This window comes from Balearica regulorum, chromosome 5 (assembly GCF_011004875.1).
Source record: "Balearica regulorum gibbericeps isolate bBalReg1 chromosome 5, bBalReg1.pri, whole genome shotgun sequence".
Classification (NCBI taxonomy): domain Eukaryota; kingdom Metazoa; phylum Chordata; class Aves; order Gruiformes; family Gruidae; genus Balearica; species Balearica regulorum.
In genome coordinates this window covers 48,992,156-49,015,376 of record NC_046188.1, presented here as the reverse complement: position 1 = coordinate 49,015,376, position 23,221 = coordinate 48,992,156, and the positions used below count along the sequence as shown (strand labels likewise).

The 23,221-nt window shown below is 43.2% G+C and overlaps 1 protein-coding gene across 2 annotated transcripts in view; it reads left to right on the top strand.

Annotated features, from left to right (window-relative positions):
• Window positions 1-23,221, top strand: part of PRR5L (proline rich 5 like) — a 59,201-nt gene that overhangs the window by 3,717 nt on the left and 32,263 nt on the right. The window contains exons 2-7 of one of the 2 annotated variants that reach the window (XM_075754733.1): window positions 798-862; window positions 4,632-4,716; window positions 4,817-5,022; window positions 15,943-16,213; window positions 17,605-17,685; window positions 21,197-21,245. In XM_075754733.1, coding sequence (XP_075610848.1) covers window positions 16,044-16,213; window positions 17,605-17,685; window positions 21,197-21,245 — 300 coding nt within the window. In that variant the 5' untranslated portion in view covers window positions 798-862; window positions 4,632-4,716; window positions 4,817-5,022; window positions 15,943-16,043. Of the gene's footprint in view, window positions 1-797; window positions 863-4,631; window positions 4,717-4,816; window positions 5,023-5,143; window positions 5,390-15,942; window positions 16,214-17,604; window positions 17,686-21,196; window positions 21,246-23,221 lie in introns of those variants that run through there. The other variant, XM_075754732.1, reaches the window with a different exon arrangement.

Genomic DNA, 23,221 nt, shown 5'->3' with positions numbered 1-23,221 from the left:
CAAGAAGAATTCTCCCAGAGCAACTGCTCCACCAGGCAGCGGATCTTACAGCCAAGCCATTGTAACAGCACTCGTGCTAATCTTTTTGCCTTGTTTCATCCTAGTTTCTCCTTCCTCACAATAATAATGCTCTCACTTCTGTAAACCCAAATAATTGTTCTCCAATGGTGCCTACTTTTTGCAGCTTTGTGTCCTTCATGCCATACGCAGCTGTATTTAGCTCTTTCAACTCATATGACAGTGTCTCTAAATCAATCCTCATCACTTTTATTTTTTAAAAAAATTCATTCCTTTATGTTTGCTGATGTCTTTTTGACGAGAAGATGTTCAGGACTGAATGCAGTATTCTAGGGGGTTTGCACTACAGTACCACTAACAGAAGCCTTTGTTACAGTTTCTGTTTATGAACTCTACTATCCCATTGTTTTCTTGTTTCTGTTTCCCTCCCCCCCTCATCTCAGATTACAGGCATGTCTAATTTACTGTCTGCTCTCCTGCTATTTTAGGTCTCTTTCAGCAGTACAGCTTCTGAGAATCCTTCTTCCCAATGAATAGCTGTGATGTGAATTATTTTTCACCAGATGTAGCATAGCTGCATTTTTCCCTGTGGAATTACATTTTGTTTCCTGAATATCATTTGTGCCAGAGCTTTGACTTGTAAAATTAACAGAATAAAGTACCCTCAGGCCCCAGCTTGGAGGTGTTTCCCTCTGTTCCCCTCCCCAAGCTTGAAACCATAAAAATGAATATTAAAAGACAACTAAAGAAAAAAAAAAAGTATTTTGTTCTCTTTGCAGGAGTTGTTTAAGCTTCACAGCATCACTGACACACAGAATTTTCTCACTACAGCCCCAAGAAAAAGGTGAACAGCACTGTTAAATAATCTGCATAATGTCATTGAGGACTGCCAGACTTCTTGTCCTCACTGTCTGAGCTGGGATAGAAGCTCCCAGCTAATCCCCAGCTGTCTGCCCCACACTCCTTCCTAGAATCTGCAAGGTAACTTCAAGTGCAGCCACTGCCTAATCCTTTGCTGTCAAAATCATCCACTTTAGCTGAGGCAAATTTTTTCTTGCTTGCTTGTGGGCCTGCTCTCTCTCTCTCTCTCTCTCTCCCTCTCTCTCTCTCCCTCCCATTGGACACCTGGAGCAAATACATTCTATCCCAGCAGATGGAAAGGGAAAGAGATCTTTGATGGGTAGGATAAGAATAAACTGAAGGAACAGTGACCTCTTAACCTGGTTCAGCTGCAGCCCTCAGCTCTTTGAAAATTAGTGGCAGAATTAGGAACGCTCTTCAGAAATAGTGACTCTGCTCATTGCCCTTCTCTTAGACCACACTGTAGGTCTTTTCCCAGAACTCATTTCTGGGAAGCACATGATGCTGAAGACCTGTTGGATCACACAGCCAAAGCAAAGGCAATATGTTTTGGAGTCAACCCATCATCAAGTGCATTATAAAGCAAACCAATAAAAGGTCACATCTGTTAGTCACAGCTCTGTGGTTTGGCTCTTATTGAACACCAGACTGTGTGAGAGCAGGACGTGTGTGTCCTCAAGGCTCTCGCTATAGAATGTGCTGCAGAGAAGATGTGTGGCATTGAGGCTCAGTGTCAAAAACAAAATTAAGGCTGAAGCTATTTTTCACATATCCATTCATTATATAAATGTCTGTAGGAACATCATTGATGTTGTCAATTTGCCTGCTTTTCAGTTCTCTGAGACAATGCTGTAGACTTGAACAAGGCCACAGAAGTCAATTAATCTCACACAAAGTGCACAGCAGTCCATTTGCACCATGTACTGGCTTCAGTGCTGAGAGCAGACGTCCGTAAGTTATCACTTGTGTGTGTAGGCAAGGAGTTTTCTTTTGAAACCATATTCTTCTCTTTTTGCTTTAACCAAAGCTAAAGGGGAAAAAGAATCATAGAATCATAGAATGGTTAGGGTTGGAAGGGACCTCAAAGATCATCTAGTTCCAACCCCCCTGCCATGGGCAGGGACACCCTCCACTTAGACCAGGTAGCCCAAAGCCTCATCTAACCTGGCCTTCAACGCTTCCAGGGATGGGGCATCCACAACTTCTCTGGGTAACCTCTTCCAGTGCCTCACAATCCTCACAGTAAAGAATTTTTTCCTAGTATCTAATCTAAATTTACCCTCCTTCAATTTAAAGCCATTACCCCTTGTCCTATCAGTATATGCCCTTGTAAACAGTTCCTCTCCAGCTTTCCTGTAGGCCCCTTTTGGTAGTGGAAGGTTGCTATAAGGTCTCCCTGGAGCCTTCTCTTCTCCAGGCTGAACAACCTTAACTCTCTCAGCCTGCCCTCACAGGAGAGGTGCTCCAGCCCCCTGATCATCTTCGTGGCCCTCCTCTGGACTCACTCCAACAGGTCCATGTCTGTCTTGTCCTGGGGACCCCAGAGTTGGATGCAGGACTCCCAGTGGGGTCTCACAAGAGTGGAGTAGAGGGGCAGGATCACCTCCCTCGACCTGCTGGTCACACCTCTTTTGATGCAGCCCAGGACACGGTTGGCTTTCTGAGCTGCAAGTGCACATTGCCAGCTCATGTTGAGCTTCTCATCAACCAACACCCCCAAGTCCTTCTCCTCAGGGCTGCTCTCAATCCATTCCTCACCCAGCCTGTAGTTGTGCTTGGGATTGCCCCGACCCATGTGCAGGACCTTGCACTTGGCCTTGTGGAACTTCATGCAGTTTGCACGGGCCCACCTCCCCAGCCTGTCAAGGTCCCTCTGGATGGCATCCCTTCCCTCCAGCGTGTCGACCACACCACACAGCTTGGTGGTGTTGGCAGACTTGCTGAGAGTGCACTTGATCCCACTGTCCATGTTGCCAACAAAGATGTTAAAGGAGCTATTAAAAGTCATTTTTCTCATCTGTCAATCTAAACATAATTCTTTTCTCTTCAGATCCCTTTCACTGCAACCCTATTCAACTTGGGTAAGTTGTAGGGCAGGATTTACCTTACCTGACTTTGAAAGCTACGTGTGTTTTGCTTAATTTCAGATAGCTAAAGTTAGATAAAATGAATCCCACCTAAGTTTTTTATTTCTCTCTTCTGGGCTAATGTTTTTAATGGTCTTTCTTGTCTGCCCTTGCCATATATTAAAGTCTTTCCAGGACCTATGCTCCTGTGTAAGATAACTGGAGGCTCTCACTCTCAGTGACAAGGACTCTTTCCTTTCCATAGAAGCCTCACTTCTTCCTAATGAGGATATCCAAGAGGACATCCCCTTTCCTCCCAGTGCAGTGGCAGGGGCCTTTTCTGCTCTTTCCTCCCTCTTTTCCCACAAGCGGGAGTCCAGCCATGCATCAGGATGGTCATGGTAAGTCTGTCACAGCAATATTGTCCCTCGGTGGTAGTTCTGAAGCTAGAACCACATGGGTATGGTGAACAGCTTCCCCCTCGTAAACCTGGAGTTCCACAACTCTGCATGTGCAGGTGTTTGTCCCACGCCTGAAACATATTGTCAAGTTTTGATTCATAACCATGTGAGTTTAAATTTGGGGAAAGATGCCAGTTTGTGTGCTGGATTTTTTTTTTAGAAAACCTGAGAATTTCTCTCAGATGGAGCATGCCACCTGAGCAGGTATGTCAGGTCACCATTCTCTTCACCTGTAAATTCCTTAGGATCTTTGCTGGTCCATGAAGAACAGTTCAACTATGATAAATCACACCCTTGCTTCTGCAGTCAATCTACCCACAGTGGCAAGTCACTTCCCAGCTATATCATGAGCCACAGATTGAGACAACCACTTGAACTCCACTTCAGCAGTGTTGTCTCTGAACGATTAGTAACTGTTGGCTTGAAAAGCAGATGCAGAATGAATGACAACAAGCACTTTTAATTGTTAGTAGATTAACAGATGCACTCAAATTTTATGTGCTGGATAGGTATCAACTCTCATCATATGCCACATCAGTCTGGGACAGGAAACATGGTTTTGTATGTGTTCATATAGCTTGCAATGATGTCCTGTCTGCAAGGCCCAGGTACTGATTTCATGTTCTTAGTAGTAAATCCTATTTGTATAACTAGTAGTAGGAATGGGCAGCAGGCAAGGTTCACAATACCTCAGTAAGTCTTCGTTTTACACATCTAGAGACAGAAAAGGAGGAAGAGAGACATGAGAATAACTCTCCTACAAACACATATGGCAAGTGTTCTCATCTAAGTTTGCTATGGATATCTACAGAACAACTTAAAAGTGTTAGAGGATCCCAGCATGGCCGATGAATTAATATACTGGTTCCAGAGTAGCATCAGCTTTTCTCATTTTAGGACTAGATGCGATTCAGTTATAAAGTTACAGTTTGAATTCTCCTAACAAGCAGTGCACTGGGTTACGAAGCATCAGCAGTACTGTGCATAAACTAATTCACAAAAGCCTCTTAAGCAGCTAGAGAAAACAATACTATTTTACAAATTTGGTCCGTCTCTTTTAAACGCTTAAAAATCTCAGTGCTTTAAATTCATGAGTAGCTCTCCAAAAGTCGGTGTCACTTTTTGAGTTACATGTTCCATGCGATTGCTTGCTGACTGCAACTAATTGCGGCTTTTTAATCTCCTTAAGGACCCCGAATTACACGTGATTTCTTTTTTTCAGCAGTTTCCTGTCTGATACCTGCTGCAGGCTGTGACAGCTGAACAGAGCAAACTGCACAGGGCTGCGGCTGCCGGAGGACCCTTGAACCGTGAGATCAAAATAAAATAAGCCCTATCTTTAAATGGCTCATCCCCTTCCCCCTTGCTGCACTTTTTATTGGCCATAACGACCCGTTTCTTTATCTGTAGCTCGGTGTGAAGGCACATTCCGCGCCCCGAGCCAGGCCTGCGAGGAGCCGGCGGCAGGTCCAGCATCTCTCGGCCGAGTCGGCGAGACCCTGGGAGCGACCGCAGGCAGGGCTGCGGAGGCCCCGCGGGGCCCGGGCCGGCCGCCCTGCCCCGGGAAGGGCCTCCGGAGCCCCTCCATCCTTTCCCTTCTCTTTCTTTCTCTAAAGGTCAGAAGAATTTAAACTTCCTGACTCTGCCGGGTCGGGGCGGGCTTCTTCCACGCCGCAGCGGGGTGGGAGGCCGGAGGAGGCAGCCCCCATTGACCCCGCGAGGCCAGGCCGGCCCGGCCCGGCCCGACTCGGCTCGGCCCGGCCCGGCCGCCTTTTGTCTCTGCTGGGAGGAGCCAGCAAGAGGCAGATTGTAAAAATAAAAGGCTGGCCGGCTGCCAGGAAGCGTAAAATCCTGGCCGGTTGGTGGCAAATTTCGCCAGATCGCGGCGAAGAGGCAGCACGTCCGTCCGTCCGTCCGTCGGCGGCGGAGGGGCGCGGAGCGGCGCGCCCCCCCCGCAGCCGCCCGCTCTGCAGCCCGGCGGGGGTGAGTGCGAGAGGCGCTGTCGGGCGCTGGGCTCCGCTCGGAGCGGGCTGCGCGGCCGCGGGGGTTTCGGGGGCGGCCGGGCGCGCCTGCCCTGCCCGCGGGGGAAGCGGAGCTGCCATCGATGCCGGCATCAAAAGGGCAGCGTTGGCGGTGCGAAGGGGATGTTTACCGGGGGGCGGCTTTCGGAAGGGAGCGGGCTGAGCCGGCTCCCCTCGCCCGGCGGTGTCTCTGAAGCAAAGCGCAGGCATTAAAAAACCTGGGTAAGTTCTCCATTTAAAAATATTAAAAATAGACCCTCCGGCTCCATAGTGCTGCCAAGTGAGTCATTTCCAAACCAAATGTCTCAGTCTAACCCTTCCCCCCAGGAGATACAATAATTCTGAAACCGGGGGTGAAGGGAAAGAAATTTCTCTCTCCTCTTTCTCTAAATAAAGTGAATTAGCAGGTAGCTGCTGCAAGAGGAGACAAAAGCCGTGAGCAGCAGGCCACCTGCTTAAAAAAGTGAAGTGTAGCTCCATCACTTTCTTCCCTCGGGCCTCTCCCCCATGGTGATACCACTCGTGTTTCCCCACCAGGCACACAGAGCCTCTCTGCCCTAGGAATATTTACCGTGCTTTTCATTTTATGGACGTAATCTACTTTTTGGTTCCTTCAACTGCCAAACCCTTCCCCTGCCACCTTCTTCTCTGCGGGACATGAGCCACAGCCATGCATTGTGCCAGCAGTGACCGCAGTCAACGCAGCCTCTGGCTGTCTGCTGAAAAGAATAGTCCAAAGCACCGCTATTTTTTTCTGCCTTTTTTTAGTCATATGATGATTTGTTCATATAAGTGGGCTGTCTCGACTAGAGGGATTTTTCTGTTTGTCAGCAACAAGAGCTGAGCATATTTATAGGCAATGCTGCAATTTTGTGGTATGAAAAGTTTCAGTTATGCGGAACTCATTGGTACCTGGATCAGTGTGCAAGAGCTGTTTACATCTTGCATGTGGTGCTGTATGTGTATGCATATTTAACGTATGTACCCATAGATCTTAATTCATAATGAGGCAGCATGCACAAGACACAGAAGCTGATCTGTAGGCTATGTAGTTTTTTTCTAAAACAGATGCCACAGTCCAACTGTGCAATAGTTCCTAATGGTACAGATAGATCAGCAGAGGCAAGACATTGTGCTGTCCTCATAAACTGACTTTCCTGAAACTAGGAAACTACCTAGCTAGGGGTAAAATCCTGTCTCTGACCTCTGTGAAGAACTTTGTTAGCATTTTGGCAACAAAAAATTACATATAGCTGAAAATATGTGCAGTATGTTGTGCCAGCTATTTTACAGCCACATGAAGGATGTTAGGTTTGAGAACATGAGCTGTGGTAGCAACCCAAACCTAATGGCATTTCTATGTAGGTAAGTGGAGAATCATGATGTAAAAGCACTTGCATTCTCTTTTTGCTGTTTAAATTTCTCCTATTAAAGCTATTTATATTTTTTCAGCCAAGAGAGACCATTGTGATTGACCTGTCACGTAGGGTGCACAGTGCTGAGAGATTCCCGCAGAAGGTTTGCGACTTTTCTTTTACATGTAACATGTAAGACATTCATGAACTTAAAAGTGCTACCAAAGTACTGAACTAAAAAGGAAAACATGATTTTCTTGTGTTCCAAAACACAAGAAAAAGCAGACTTCACAGCCTGAGTAAATGAAAATTTCACAGTAATCTAAGACAATATATGCTCTTGATACACGGTTCATAGACAACATATGGCATTCTTGCTAAGATTTTAGTGCCATGGACTTCTGTAACATATCAGAGAGAGGAAAATTCTTGGACTTAGGTTGAAAAACAGCTACTTTTTGGTGAAGAAACATTTCCAGAGGTGGATTATTCCATGGTTGTCTATGATGGGAGTGTCCTGAATCTCTGACTGAAATAGTTGTCAAGTCAGGTATGGTGCATTGCACTGGGTTGTACATGGATGGTACCTGCAAGTACCCAAGGATGGGCACGGAAGTTTAAGTGCACCCAAGCCTGCATGGGAGTCTTTTTTGCTATGTCAATTTAATAGCAATATTTCCTTTTGGCGGTTTTACAGTGGAGTTAAGGTGACAGTTTCACATTTGTCTTCAGCCTTCAAGATAAAATTCTTTGTAATTATTTTTATGCAATGTGTTTGGGCTGTCTGATGTCAGCTGAGATTCTGATAAGACTTCTAATGCTCGCTTTCAAACTTCAGATGGAACACGGGTAGTGTTTACTGACTCTTCAATCCCTTTTGGAAGAATTTCAATTCCTTAAATTTCCAGCAACTAAAGACACAGAATAGGTGAGATATTTAAGCTTTTATTTGAGAAATAAATAGATGTAGCTTTCATTCTTATGGAAAGAGTGGAGCAATGGGACTTGAACGCATCATCAAGGGCTTACAAGTAGTAGGCAAGTAAGTACTAGAATTGTATCCTTTTTGTAACTCATCTTCAATTACTTCAGTTTTCCTATGTGACTTTTCTAGGCGCCTGTAGTGTTTGTGGGGTTTTTTTCCCCATAACGTATTGCCCTTTGTACTCATTGTTTCTGCTGATGTGAATTCAAGCATAAATATACACTAAGTATGTGCTGGGTTCCAGGGCTTATTCAGTAGGGCATAACAACCTGTTCTTACTGAACGAGATGGGGCTAAGTGTAGCTCAGAGGATAGAAGATTGTACTGAGGATTTTAGCAAAAACTCGATTATACTAGAGCTAGCTGAGGGTGGGGCATGATGTATAAGCAGGCTACTTAACTGCCATGTTTTGTAGCCCCGGGTTAAAAATGTGGGGCATACTTATGTTTTTAATAACAACAACAGGAACATGAAAACAAACAACAAACAAAAAGCAACAAGTGTGAAATGCAAGAAAGCACAAAGATGATAGATTGTCATTCTAGTTGCAGCAGAGATAGTACCTAAAATAATTGCAGTTGCTGATGTTTGTTTGATTTTGATGAAGTGTATCCTGCATGCTTTCTGATTAACATTCCTAGAAAATTAAACATGTTACATTTAGACTGATACGACTTTTTTGTTTCTGAAACTGTGTTCTCCATGCTTCTGCCTGGCATCTTTAAGAAAGCATCCCTGTGGCTCTCCCTTGTTTGTTCCCCTCTCCTAACTTTATGAATTAGTTTGTGAATTTCACTACATTTGACCAAGGAAGGAAGGGTATAAAAGCATAAAGTTACTCTGAGTTTTGTGAAAATGTCTTTAGAGCCCATGCTGAAGGAAGGGCTCTTGGTGGGGGTTAGCTCCTCGTGCACACGAGAAATTCAGAAGGGAACATGATGTGGGAGAGCAGGGCTATGTTAGTTCTGCTGCTCATGTAGCTACCAAATGTGAACAGTTTACTTGTTGAGCACCCATGGCTTTTATTCCTTTTAAATACAAGCCAACAGCTTCTTCATATGCTAAGTGAAACTGCTGTGATCTCTACAGACTGTTCAATGTACTTTGCAGTTTGTTTTGAATGAGTTAATACATGGATTTCCTGAATTTTGCAGCAGATGCTACTTGGGAGTTATTGGAAGCAGGTTGAAGCTGCGAAGTTAGTTTCTGTGTTTGAAAACACATTTATCAGTTCAATCCAAAGGTCTTTTCTACAGTAAAAAGTTTGATAGCTTACTTATACTTGTGTCATTCAAGTGATACATTCCTTGTTAGTTTTGCTCCAGTAGGGATGCACTTACTAGTGCATCTATTAAATGCTGTTCCCAACAGTGGAAGGAAATAACTATTTATGTACAGGCCATCTTTTTTTCTTGTTTTCATGCTATGGCTTGTTCCCATATAGCTGTACTGATTAAAAGTCATTCTGGTAATCAACAGAGTTTAAGACTGTTAGGCCTGGGAATAACATAGGCCACTGAACTGGGGGCCTGAGCTCCTTGGAGTACTACTTTCCTATTAACCAGTTGTGGTTTTTAGAGTGTAACAGCCTGAATAAAGTGTTGCTATAGAGTTGGAGACAAAACAATGGTGATTTTAACTCTGCTGTCTGAAGCAAGCTATGTCTTGGTGGGTGAAAATCAAAAGAGGGATGGCAGATAAGCTTGCTGCTTAAAAAATCTGTTCTAGCTGCCATGGATTAGGGCAGTACTGCACTGAGTTCATTTTGAAAGGATGGTTACTGTAGCTGTCATGGATGCAACTTTATGTAATAAACTGTAACACTTTCAGTAAAGCAGAAAATGGTGGTCTATCTCCACTTCCCCCTCTCTTATCCTTTCCTCCTCTCTGTTGGATGGGGTTCTTGTTTAACCAAAGACGTGAGTGCATTTTCTCAGTCCCAATCCGGTCCGTCAGTTTTATGATTCTGAAACTCCACTGTGTTTTTGCTTCTTGCCTTTCATAGCTAGGTTTTTGGTGTGGAAGTTGCTTATACATGGAATACAATTTGTTTCAGCCAGATTAAATCACTTGTTGGTGCATCTAATTAAAATTTGTCTCTAGCTTCATACTGATCAACTAAAGTTTCAGGTGTTCTCCTCTGTTCTCCACCCAATCATTTCAGAGTGTTTTGCAAACATGTGGCATCTTTTAATATCATAACAATTTTATCCGTTTTTGAATGATGTGATTCCAAAGAATTAAGTGATGTTTTTGAAGTAACAGAAAACCTGTGGTAGAGAAGAAAATAATGTTGTTGTCTTAGATGCTACTCCTATATTACAAAATATTTCTTTTTCTGTATGTTCTTTGCTATGACCTGATCTCTTTACATTGAACTGGCTCCCTCTGTGCTGTTACTGATTTCTTACATTTTTTTTTTGTGAGGAAATATACTATCATGTATATAGATGTGAAGTAGCAGTCTTACTTCTAACCAGCCATCAACTCTAAAGGGGTTGCAGTGGTCTCCGAATTACAGAGAAGCTTCTCAGACCATGGTGGGATATAAGCAAAGGTTTTTTCTCCCCCTTGTCTCATATATTTCCTCTCACTCGAAGCAGAGTTTCACTTTGAGTTTCAGGTTTGCTTTAACCTCAGGAACTCAAAGCATAACTAAGTGAAAACCACTGAGTTTCTTTTCGAATGTTACATGGCTTTGCTATCATCAAAGCCAAGTTAGATCTCTTTGTGAATTTGTTTGAGATGAATAAAGGCATAATGTGAGTCCAATTTGAAAAGGGGATATGCAGAAGGTGGGGGAGGAAGGCAGGGATGCTGGGGTCTCATTTGTGAAGACGGATGTGTACTAGGAAGATAGGGAACGTGAGATCTTGTTTCGAGTACTCAAAGAGTAGCAGTAAAATTGTTGGATATATGGGTGCATACCAGAGTGTCAACACTTCGTATCGAGAGGGCTGTTTTCCCATATTCTGTTGATGTAATTTCTTTTACATACTTCATCTCATTAGTTAAAATCTATCAAGTTTAATGAAAGAACCAAGTTGCTGCCTTCATGGTGGGGTAGCCCAGCAAAAGAATAATAATAAAAAAAATGGACACCTTTTGGTGTTGAGTCAGCTTTGGAAAGGAGAAGCAGATCAGATGAATCCTTGTTCTCTCCAGCTCTGTGGAATAATTTGAAAAGCTTCATTAAAGGAGCTTAGAGGGATGTTTTTGTTTGGTGAATAGGCCTGGCCTGGGAGGTGTAAGACCTGGGTAAGTCACTTCACTGGCTTTGCAACTTCATTTTCTCAGCCAGAAAATGGAGATAATTACTTTTACTAGTAATCCTCCAAGAGCTCTCGATGAAAGGAGCGTTTGCCTGAGTGGCCCATCCACCCGGGGCTCAGCCTGCCTGGAATGCCTCAGGGCTTTCCCGTGGTGCAGGGTGGGGAGGGCAGGTGGGAGGTGTGGGGCGGGCAGGCAGGCAAGCCCGGCAGCGCTTTGCACTGCACACGCAGGGGCCAGCCAGGGGCTGGAAGGAGACGTGCAATGGGGCTGCAGGTCATGCGCTTTGGCTGGCATGTAGCCCGCAGGGAGAGCTTGAGGAGTCACCTTGTGTTCCCCCATGGGACAGCATCTGGGGCACAGCCAAATGAGGTGCTGGTGGAGCAGTGTTCTTCTTCCCACCTGGATCCTGCCCTTGTGCTGAGGAGTAGGGGCGTGACCCTTGAGCTGCCTGGGGCCTGAGATCCCCACAAAATCTAGGTGGTTCTCTGCATATTTTTTGTGTCTCAAGTAGGATGAAACTGCTCATTATGGGTCTGTAGGCCTAATACAGTGGGGGATTTTTCCTAAGATTATGCTTCTTCCACAACCAAAATCATTACAAAAAATTCTGGTGCATGTTGCAGTATCCAGTTTGTGTATTTTATGGTCATAGGTCATCAATGTCACAACTGCACAAAGCACATAAAGGAGAGGAAAATGGGCAAACGGCTATCTTTCTTCATGAGGGGGCTGGATTTTTACCACTAAAAAGAGTTTAAATGGCAAAACATCACCCTGGATAGCCCCTCATTCTCTGTTTCGGACCTGGGAAATGTTTGTTTGGATGAATTGAGGATCCTGTAATTTCTCCACTCTCCCTTTCCCTCCCTTGTCATCTGGTTTAAAGTTACTTTTTGACTTGTGACTTTTTGGTATGAATTTGGTATGAAGTAGTGTTGGTGCAAGTTTTCCTTGAAAACGAAAGAAAACGAAAGAAACGAAAACAGTTGTAGTTTTTGCTGCCCCATTACTTCTATTAGCTGGAGCATGTGGTAGTGAAAGATTGTCTCGGTGTGGCTGTATCTCTTAAGCAGTCACTCCACTTTAGTGCCCAGGTCTTCGTGCCTTTTATAGTAAATAAATTTCATTGCTGGGGAGAAAGATACTTGTATGCACTTATGGCACCTGGAATAGTGATAGCAGGAGGCTTCTGGGCTAGCACAGGCATCTTAACCACTGCTTTCCAGTATTGTTAAATACCTACAACTGATCTAAAGTAACACTTACATTGCATTTTATAGCTCTAATGTTGCTTAGTGGCTAGAACGTGCTGCACTCTAGTGTCTCCCTTCACTCTGTATAAAAGGGGAAAAATAATAATTGCTTATCTGTAAAGCTTTTTCTAGTTCTGTGGTTGATAAATAATAGGACTATGATTATTAGAAGTAGGTTTTATTTCATAGTCTTCTAAGATACTTTAATCTTAGGAAGAGGAGATTATAGATATGAGGTACTTTGGACTGAAGGCCTCTAGGAGGATAATATCTGTTTCTGAATATTTCTGCATAATTCTACGAGAGTTTTCATGGCAAACTGAAGAGGAAAATTGTTCCTTGCTGTACTCAGCGTTTTGCTAAGTACTGTTCATTCCCAATAGCTAAAGCAGCCTGAATACAATGAGGGCTTCTTACTAACCTATAACTACGTTAATGCCTTTCTTGCCACAAGTGTAGTTTCTCTCAGGAAAAAGCCAAAAAAATTGCACACTGCAGAATGCACACCAGGGACATTGCCAACTGCTAATGCAACTTGCCTGCGAAAATGAAGCAGTATTTACAAGACTGCCTTGCTTTGGGGAAAACTTTCAGTGGAAACTAGTTGCTGTGAAAGGAAAATCTGGTCTGAAGAAGGTTTGGGTGCTTTGTTGTACCTTCAGGTACACAGGATCTGCAAACTACTTGTGACAAAAGTCTCTCTTCTAGTAAAAGCTCTGTTACTTCGAGCTTTATGAAACTCTGAAAATAGTTTAAATAGGCAGTGGGCACCAGCAGAGGATAGTCCTTGTCACATACTTTGGCACTTCCAGTTCTGATAACATGAAGCTCGGTTATGTTTGAATACCATTTGGTGGCTAGCCTATCTTCAGTAACAGTTTGCTGTGCCTGCCATTTAACAGTAACCAGTTTAGATAAGATAGGAGAGATTTGTATCTTTGAATCCTGAAGAAATGAAAATAAGATGCTGAATCTGGTCCTAAAGCTGAGGATCTTGTCTTATATTCCTGATGAGAACCTTAACAGTTTGACTTGATGATCTTAAAGGTCTTTTCCAACCAAAACAATTCTATGATTCTAAAATAAGGTTGACTTGACAGTAACACGGGGATTGCAGACTGGGGTTGGGGGAAGAGGGTTGTCTTATCTGCTCTTTGCAGAAAGATCTTGTTATTATCTGTTTGTGTGACTTTAACAGAGATGAAGAAAAACAATGTGTATGTTTCCATGAGCAGAAACAAGCACATTCCCTTGGTAAGAAGTGTTCAGGAAATTTGTTGTGGGGCCCTGTGTAATGCTACAGTTCTGCTGTGGAATCAGTCTCTTAAATCCATAGTCCAAGCTCAGGAGAGACCTTCCTGATCATGGTGTTTTACCCCTTGCACAGAACAGGCCAAAGATTTTCCTACACAAACTTTAAATATATGGATATTAAGGCACAGAGGTGGTTCTCCCAATTTACATTTTGGAATTTAAGCTTTACCCTTGCAACTTAATCTAACTCAAATGAATATAAATGCAGCTTTATAAAATGATTTCATTGCTGGGGAGAAGGATACTTGTACGCATTTATGGCACCTGGAATAGTGATAGCAGGAGGCTTCTGGGCTAGCACAGGCATCTTAACCACTGCTTTCCAGCCCTGTTAAATACCTACAACTGATCTAAAGTAACACATTGCATTTTATAGCTCTAAGCTGTTTTCCCTGTGTAAAAATTGTTAAGCTAGAAATTTTACTGCACTGCTAGGAGAGGTGAGCTGTCACTGGTTCAGCTCCTCATGCTGTCAGCTTTGGAACTTGGAGATGACAAACATTGGCACAACAGAATATACTTACACTTTGCCTCCAGGACATCTTTTGGTATATTGTGAGAAAAGCCTGCCCTTGGCTCTCCGAGGTGCTGTAGCTTTTTTCATGTGATGATTTCTGATGTGGTTACAATTGCCAATAGAGAAATTGCTGGCAGATTAAAAATGTGTGGGCGATGTCAAATGAACTGGTATTTAAAAATGCACACAAAAGACCCTGCTGGTTTGGTTGTATTAGTTTACATTTATTCTTAATTTCTAAAACTTATGACTTTATATTTTTTTTAAAAATTGGAACAGAGCAGCCACAGAATCAATAGATTGTTGCCCTTTCAAACAATAACAGTGAAGGCTAAGCTCATGTCATGAAAGACTGTCTGGGCTTTGTCATCTCTAAAGACAGCCAGGAGTTGTCTAAAGACAGAAAAAAGTTGCACTTGTAGCCATGTTCCACAAAGATCTGTGCAAACTGTGTTTAGCTTGTGGGGGAATAACAACCATATTTATTTCTTGAATATCACCAAGAATGATAGTATTGCATGTTTCTGTGCCTAAAAAATGAGGTGTTTTCTCTGTGTTTTCTCCTTCAACTTCCTCAGCAGCAGGGCGCGTGGCATCTGTGGCATAGCCAGGGCTTATGAGGGCTTCATGGTGGTTGATCAGAATCTGACAAGGCCATGTGGAGGCGAGGTAGCAGAGTGAGCTCAGCGTGAAATGAGGCTGGCTGGGTGGGAAGAAAGCAGTTCTGTTACATGTGAAAGAGTTAATTATGGTTTGGGGAGTGGAAAGAGTTTCCTGAAGCTGAGCACTAGTCGAATTAGAAGCACTGTGCAGATACACAACATACCTTTGGCTGATCATCTCTCTTTTCACCTGATGCTGAAGATGTAGTGGAAAAGAGAAGATTTTGCTTTATATCTTTTGTGTGCCATTCAGTTACACAACTTTTTTGTTTGGTTATTTTTTTTTTGTTCTCTCTCCTTTCTCCCACATCTCCACTCTCCAAACTGCCAACTACATCTACTGCTTCTATTTTTCTGAAGTGGGAAGACTTTGAAGTACAGAAGCTTTGCCAAAGTTTTTTTGTGGTTTTTATCCAAGCTAACTTCTTCTATTTCTGTGGTTTATTTGGGGCTACATATTCATCTATATGGAGATGATGATCAGAGTGCAAAATACAGGCATTTTGTATTTGGCCTAGCAATTACTTCTTATTCTGTAGAAAACAAAACACACATAAAAGTCCTGCTTACTCTCAAAATATCTGGTTATCAGACCTCTTTTGCAGAAGCTCCCTAATGTATCCTTTTTGTAATGGACTGATAATGAGTGGGTTTATTCCCTTGTGTAACACTTCTCAAAAAACTCCCATTGTGTTTGTTTGTTTATCTTTTATTCCACTGTTCATCTTTTGTTCCTTTCTGGTGAAATAGTTTTCTTTTTCTGCAGTTTGTATTATTTTATACAGGCTGAATGGCTAACTGTATTTAAAAGTATTTGTAAAGTAACTCTGGCCGACGAGTTTAGGCACCTCTGTTCTTGCATCTATGCTAATTGAAATGGAATGCTTGTATTTCTGGCTGGCTGTGTTGGGTCATTATATAAGGGGCAAGATGGGATAGGAGGCTGCTATTGAAGACGTCTGGAAGATTTGCCCAAATTTGCTGTTAATGGGATAGGATATTTTCACCCTCCCCCTCTCTGTTTTGTTCTTTTCCTTTCTCTTCACTTTGCAGGACTGCTTCAATTGCTTCATCGTCTTGCAATGCATGTCCATGTCACAACCTGACACTGTGGGGAACTGGTAGTCCAAGGCTGACTCTTTGCTTTTGCTGCAGGCTGAGTCCTTGGGTTTGAAGACTCGACATCACTGAGACTGATGCTCGGACCTTCAAGAGAAGAGACTTTCTGACGGCTGTGCTCCACTCCACCTGACCCTATGACTGGAGGGTTCACCGTAGCTCCGTCCTTTGCTCTCCAGTTCCACAAGATGGGTTCATTCAGAAGGCCCCGACCTCGCTTCATGAGCTCCCCAGTCCTCAGTGACCTGCCACGGTTCCAGGCAGCCCGGCAGGCTCTGCAACTCAGCTCTAACTCTGCCTGGAACAGGTGAGCAGGACCCACTGAGGCTGAGCTCTCACCCTGCAGCAGCCCCGTGACAAGGATTAATCTTTGTGCTTCAGACCATTTATGGATAAGCTCGTCTGTTTATAAGCATGCATAAATTTTTGGCATGCCCAAGCTTTGCTGGCATTGAATGCATCTGTGGAGATGAAAAAAATTAGACCTAATAGTGTTCAGCCTTGTTTTTGGCCAATATTGTTCAAAGGTACTGTCTTGAAGCAAAACAGAATTGCTCTTTGTTAATAATTGTATCTTTTAAGTACCATTTAGGAAAACACATTCCTAGTATTGTAAAGGCCGGTTTCTTAATGCACAACAGGCATTTATTTGCATATTATGCAGCTTTTACCACAGTCAAGTTCCTCCGACAACTGCTAAGCTTGTGGGTTCTACCAGCGTTTCCTATTGACAGCCAAATCCTGTCTGCAGTGCGTGGTATGCAGCAATGGCAACTGGAAAAACAATGTGTAGGGTGAAGAATGAGATGTCCTGATCTGAGCTAATGGTCTGCTGCTACCAAATGTGGGTTTTCCCACCTTCCTTTCTGCCACCTTGCACCAGCTCTGCGCCCAACAGACCCCTCTCTCTTGCTGACCTAGCTCGGCTTACTAAAGTCGCACAAAAGTAGCCCAGCAAAAACATTGCAGTTTTGTGCTAGGATAGTGACCTGAAGTCTGTGAAGTGTGCAAATGCTATAACTGGCCCTCAGAAGGGAATGCACATTAAGGGAATGACACCTCCTCTTGTTAGCCATGGCAAGCCTTTAGACCTGCTAAACCATCTTGTATGCTGTCACTTCATGACTTCCTCTGTGCTGGTGAGAGAAGTATGAGTTAGTACATATTCCAACAATATCTTACAAGCATTAACAGGGCTTAAAGTTGGGTCTGATTGAGGTGGTGCTGGCTGCAGATCGTCTTCCAGCACAGCCAGGGTCCTGCCATGTGCTGCAGATTGGGTGGTTCCTGCTAGCATCACTGGATAATCCAATTGATGTGTTTGGCAGATATTGCCAAAAATCTGTGTCTCCTTATAGCAACTAGCCTGCAGCACACAGCAGAGATCCCCTAAACAGTCGTGTTAAAGATATATCTGGTGTGAATGTGTTCTTTGTGAACAGTGTCCATGTAACAACTTTCCCTTGCTTACTTTAGGCATCACTTGAGATTGGTTCTGCTCTGTCTCCCATAAGAGATGTAGGTAAATAACAGTGATGATTTCCAGGGGAGAAAGAGTGGAAGTATTTAAGTTCAATTAACCTCTCCACCCCATTATAACCACTTAGCTTTTGGCTGCTAGCTCACATTGCGCTCTGTGTTAAATCATAGTGGTGGCTGTTATTTATGGATGTTGTACTGTCTCATTTTTTTTGGCAGTGTTCAAACAGCAGTGATAAATGTATTCAAAGGGGGAGGCTTGCAGAACAATGAACTTTACACCCTAAATGAAAATATCAGGTAGGTTGCTGAAATGCTTGAAAAGGGATTTTTGTTTCTGCTTGTTTGATGTTTACTTGGTTTTGTTCCCCTGCAGAACTGCAGTTAGAGGATATTGGTTGGAGGAGCAGGGATTGAAGCAAACTTAAGCACAGCTTTGGGGTTTCGGGCTAACTTCTTTTTTGCTATTGAATGAATGGCATGAGACACTTGGATAATGTTTCTCTGACTTGTGTGGATGTGTAGCTTTGACAAGGACGGGATGTAAATTGACTTGGATTATAAGGATTTTGTCCCCTCCTAGGGAGTTTGCCTCTTCTGTCTGTGTTTTACATATTTTTATGAGGGCATTCGTGATGGTAGTAACATCTCTTTTCTAAACCCAAGCTTCTTAGAACCACATAGTGTTTAAAATGAAAGCAAAACACAGCATTTCATTTAAAAGCTTAATCTTCACATGATAATTGCAGAGCAAAACCTGAAAATACAAACCCTAAAGATAAAAAAACCTAAAAGCCTAACAAACATTTTCTAACACTGATGCTAGTGATGATTAAAAGTATCTATCTTTTTTTTCTTAAGCAGGTTTCATGATTATCTGTGGTTTCATTCTGATTATTTGGAAAGTTTGGTTAGCAATAGATAGGACTGTAGAGTAGATAAACAACGATTTATTCCTGCCTTGCTTCCAAGTGCTTCTAAGAGGAGTATTGTCAGAGCTTATGGATGTAGTTCTTCCTGCCTCTCTTTCCCACTACATCCATGTTCATTCATCATGAATGCTATCATAGAAGTCTCTGCTTTTCATTTTATATGCCCCCTCTGTCCGCCCCCCCCCCCCCCCCCCCCCCCCCCCCATCCCTATTGCGTTTTTCCTGAGCGCCAAGATTCCAATGGCAATTTGGGCTAAGCACGTACTAAGCAGCAGTCTAAACTACCCCTTTCCCTACTTTCAAAATGAATGCAGCTTGCAGGGCATGAGACTCCGTCCTACTTGGTCTAGTCCCAAAGATGAAAGTTTGTATAATTCCTTTTGAGAGCTGAGTGAGAGCAGTGTCTCATGCTTTAACCCTATTTTCATGTGCTCAGGTCAGAAGTCCTCAAGTTAGATTTAAGTACTTGGAGCAGTCTTAATTCTCCATGGGATGAGTATTTCTGTATGTGAAAAGAAAAGCAAATGTTGTAAGACTTTGGAAATACCCTAACCCACAGCCTATTGGCAATCTTGGGGACCAGCTTTGGGTTTTGTGACTTGTCTGCCAGGCTGTTGCCCGATGCAGTGGCTGCAGCCTGCTTTCCCTCCCCAGTGCAAGCAGATGCTCCTTCCCACAGTACGCTGGGCAGAATAGCTGTGTTGCCTGGGCTTGGCCCCAGTGGCTGGATGATGCTTTCTTCGTATTTGTTACTGAAGTGGATCTAGACTGTCGAGGGCTGGGGGAAGAACAGGAAATTCTTCATGAACTGTGTATGCTTTGTAAGCAGCATTGATGATGGGAGGGGAAATGCCCTCTTCCACAGACAGGCAGTCCCAGACACTACTTGGCAGCACTCACCTTGAAATATATGATTAATGTTCCTGCAGGTGCCCTGAGCATTGGTTACATCTCCAAATGCCATTCTCTAAATAGGCCACTTTAACATTCAAGTAGTTCATTAATATCCATCTAAGGAGCAAAGGACATGTATCTGCATGTATGTTTGTATGCACACCTGCAACCTCACACCGGTGACTCTTGATGTAGCTCCCAGCGCAATGTTAGCTCTGTGTGCATGAGGTGAATCTCTAGCTTGACCTTGAGCAAAAAGCCAGACCTGTCAGATGGCCAACTCTTGTGTGCCATTAGGTTGAGCTGGTGCATTTTCCTTGTTTGTAGTTCTCCATTCAGTTCCTTTGTGGAAGTTAGCAAATGCAGTGCTTTAAGAGACTCACAGATTCTGCACAGCACTTAGTTATTTGACAGTGGGAAACACAGGAGAGTTTTAAAGTAGGACTGTAATGACAGGACCAGGAGACGAGCAGGTGGTAACATTTTGCTCTGGATTGCTGCCACCAAGTTTTTATCTTGCTGTGATTTGATATCATCTCACTGGATACTTGTTTGTTTGTTTGTTTGTTTGTTAACTACTCTGAAAGTCAATTGTCACAGCAAGAGGAAATGTAAGAAATGCCATCGGGAGATGGGATTTCAGGATGCAGGAGGTGAGCTGGCCGTGATTAGAAGGAGATCTCTCCCTTAGGTTCTCTCTAGGGTGCAAGCCTCTGGTTGCGGGTCTACCTGTGAGAGGTGAAGTCCTGCCATGGGCTTGTCAGTCATCTGGTGGAGAGCCCCCTTGATTTTGCTGAAGCTGGTGGAAGAACTTCTGGCAAACAGGCCCCCAAAGACTTATCTGGTTTATCCATCTCATAGAAATAGAAATGTGCTTTGAGATGGGCGGAGTGAATATAACTGCTCTGAGAGAGAAAGAGTAAAGGCGTGTTGGCATGTGAATAAATATAGAAGTATTACAAAATGGTGAGGGAGGTTGCTGTCAAAATTGACTTTCAGCAAAGATTAGGAAAAAAATGGTGTAGTTTGTTAGTGAGAACCCAGCCTGAGAACTGGATGGTCCCTGATTCAAATGCCATTTTTGAGGACTCTTGATTATACTTCATGTAGGTCAAAAGCAATGCTCTTAGAACAACAAAAAAAATTGCCATATTTTGCAATGGAAAGTGTTGGGCACCTTTTAATTTTTAGGCAGAATTTACTGCTACAGAATTTATGCTTAGTCACTGAAAGGTGGAAGTGCAAATGCTCTGAACTTTGTGAGGTTTTTTAATGCTTCTGATGTGAAAACATTCTGGTTTTTACATTGGAGTTTTGAAATATAAATATGTATTAGAATTTAAAACTTTTATCACAGCCTGATTTAAAATCCAACAGTTCCTATCAGAAATACTAGTTTAGAGTGGCTTCTGCATGCATGTATTTAAAACACCTCTTGTTAAATTTCTAGAATTTCTTTACTGAAATATATGCCTTTTTTTTTTTAATGCGGTAGTCATGGGGAAGCTGCAGCTTCTGCTTGTGTGTTTACTTCATTGCTCCTCTCCTTATCCTCCCACCTTCTACTTCCAAGAAAAAAGGAAGTACAGCATTCATGAGATATGCTACTTTCAGTGAAATGAAAGGCATCTTTGTTTAAACACAAAGGAGAAAAAATTATGAATTTCAAACTAAATAACTTTAAATTGTCTCCCCAACCTTCTGTGCATTCAGAGGGGTAAATATTTGTTTGCTTGTTCTATGTGTATGGCTTATAAATAGAAGACTTCAGGGAAACTGTTTCCTTCATTCATAATTTGAGAATAGCCTTTGTGGGCATTTGTAGAATATATACCTATATGTAAAAGAAATCTAACTGTGGCCAAAAGGACACGTTCACATATAATCATGTATCTTTGGTATGACTGGTAGTTAAGTGCGGATATACCTGTAAGAAATGACCAGCAATGGCTGTTACTTCATGGTTCCATTCCTTCTGTTTACAGACGGCTGCTGAAGAGTGAACTTGGATCCTTCATCACAGATTACTTTCAGGTATTACATGATTTGCTTGCTTTCTTTTGAGGTTTTTCTCTCTTCAGCTTTTTATGCTATAAAAAAATTAGGACTCCTTTTTACATGCACGTAGCCTACAAGTTTCATTTTTGTTTTGCTGCAGAAGATGATGGAGGTACTGCATTTTTTAATGTGGGCCATATAGCCTTGGGAGTAATCATATTTATGGGTGTATGGATAATCTTCCTTTGCGCTTAAGAAAGGCTGCTAGTAGCCTGCCAAGGTCAAGAAGGAATTCACTTGAACTTTTTAAAGAAGATGGGATACCTTTTCATAGATGTTTCCCCCCCCCCCGCCCCCCGTATTTCTCTAGTACAGAGAATTCAGGAGTAGATTTTCTGCCACAGGGGCCAGCAAAGGGGAAGAGAAAAGACAACGGCTGTCTGTTTTGGAGGAAGGGGCAGAGACGGAAGTCCGTATCAGCAGGAAATCAATCTGAGTACTGTTTGCCTTTTAGTCCCACAAATAAAAATGCAACTTGTGAAAAAGCAAAAGATGAGGGATAAGGGAAGACCTGATCAATCACAAATGTGAATAAGTGGTATTGCCTTTTACTGATACTGTCCAGATGATAGACAGAGCTTCAAATGTAACCACATGAAAGTGTGTTGGATGATTTTGAGAGAGCACTGATGGCTTTCAGTGTTGTAAGTTGTTCAGTGTAGTATTGGTTAAAAAAAAGAGGGAGGCTGCTGAAAACAAGAGTATTTTCTTCCCTTTGAGTAAGAGAGAGAGAGAGAGAGAAAATTTCAGTACTTTCTGAAGCAGCTGACGCTTCTGCGTAGTGTGCTAACAGCTTAGAAAGGGGAAAAAGAAGACTAGTGTTGTTTCCTATCAGTATTAGATTACATGACTTAAAAAAGTCCCCCATGCTTTGCTATCAAGTGAGAAGCAAACTCCTGCCCCGAGGGTAGTTATGTTTCACTTCTTTAGACCCTATCTGCACAAGTCATTTACTGGAAAGAGGCAGCTGCTGGTGCCAAATGGTGGGACGTTTCCTAGACCGTGAGCAGGGTCTGGTAGCAGCCCGGCGGAAAGGCCGTGAGCCCACAGCGCAAAGTGCCTGGCTTAACTGGAAATCTGCTCGGGCTCCTGCTAATTTAAAAACAGGCAAAATGAGAGTTTGCAACTAAATACGTGCTGAATTGAAATTTGAAAGGTCTTGGTCAGGTACCTAGTGTTAGGCATGGTGTACAAGGCTGGAATAAGCAGAAAATGTCCAGAGGCAACTTCATGCACCCCTAAGCCTGAACAGAGCATGGAGCTGAGCATGGTCCCAAGGGATGTGAGGTGCTGACGTATGACTGTTATCTGGTTTTGAAAATTCAGCGTGTACTGAAAGAGGCCTGGGTGGGTTCCAGCACTGAGTAAGACACAGCTGCATTGTGTCACTGTGCGAGAGGAGCTGATTACTGCTGGCGACTGGATGGCTCCGAGTGCTGGGGTTTGGATGTGTTGTTCTCTTCCTCCAGACTGTAAACCTCAAGCCTGTCACAGTCACACCGGTGCTAGTGGCATTAACTGAGACTCCTTAGATCTCTTAGTAGTAGAGCTGATGACTGAAGAGACTGCTAAGACTACAACCTGCTCACTGCTGGAGGCTGGATATCTGTGTTACATCCCTCTTAGCAAGCTGAGGGCGTCTGATCTCGTCCTGGGAGAAGGACCTGATCACCAGCACTGTTTTCTGCAAAAGCAGGACAAAACCTGTGCTCTTTCACCCTAGTGGCAGGTCTGCATTACTTCAGCCACAGGCCACAATCGGAGTGCAGGTACTCAGCACTTCACTACTGCTGAGAGAGTGGTGGCGTTTACCTCAGAGACCGTGCAGTGCAAGGGCCTGGCTGCGCTTACCACTGTGTTTTTCTGTTAGTCCGTCTGTTAGCACACTTGTGCAAATACCTGCAGCTGCTGTTCTATGACTGAAGCCACTGGGACTCAAATTTAATTTCTGG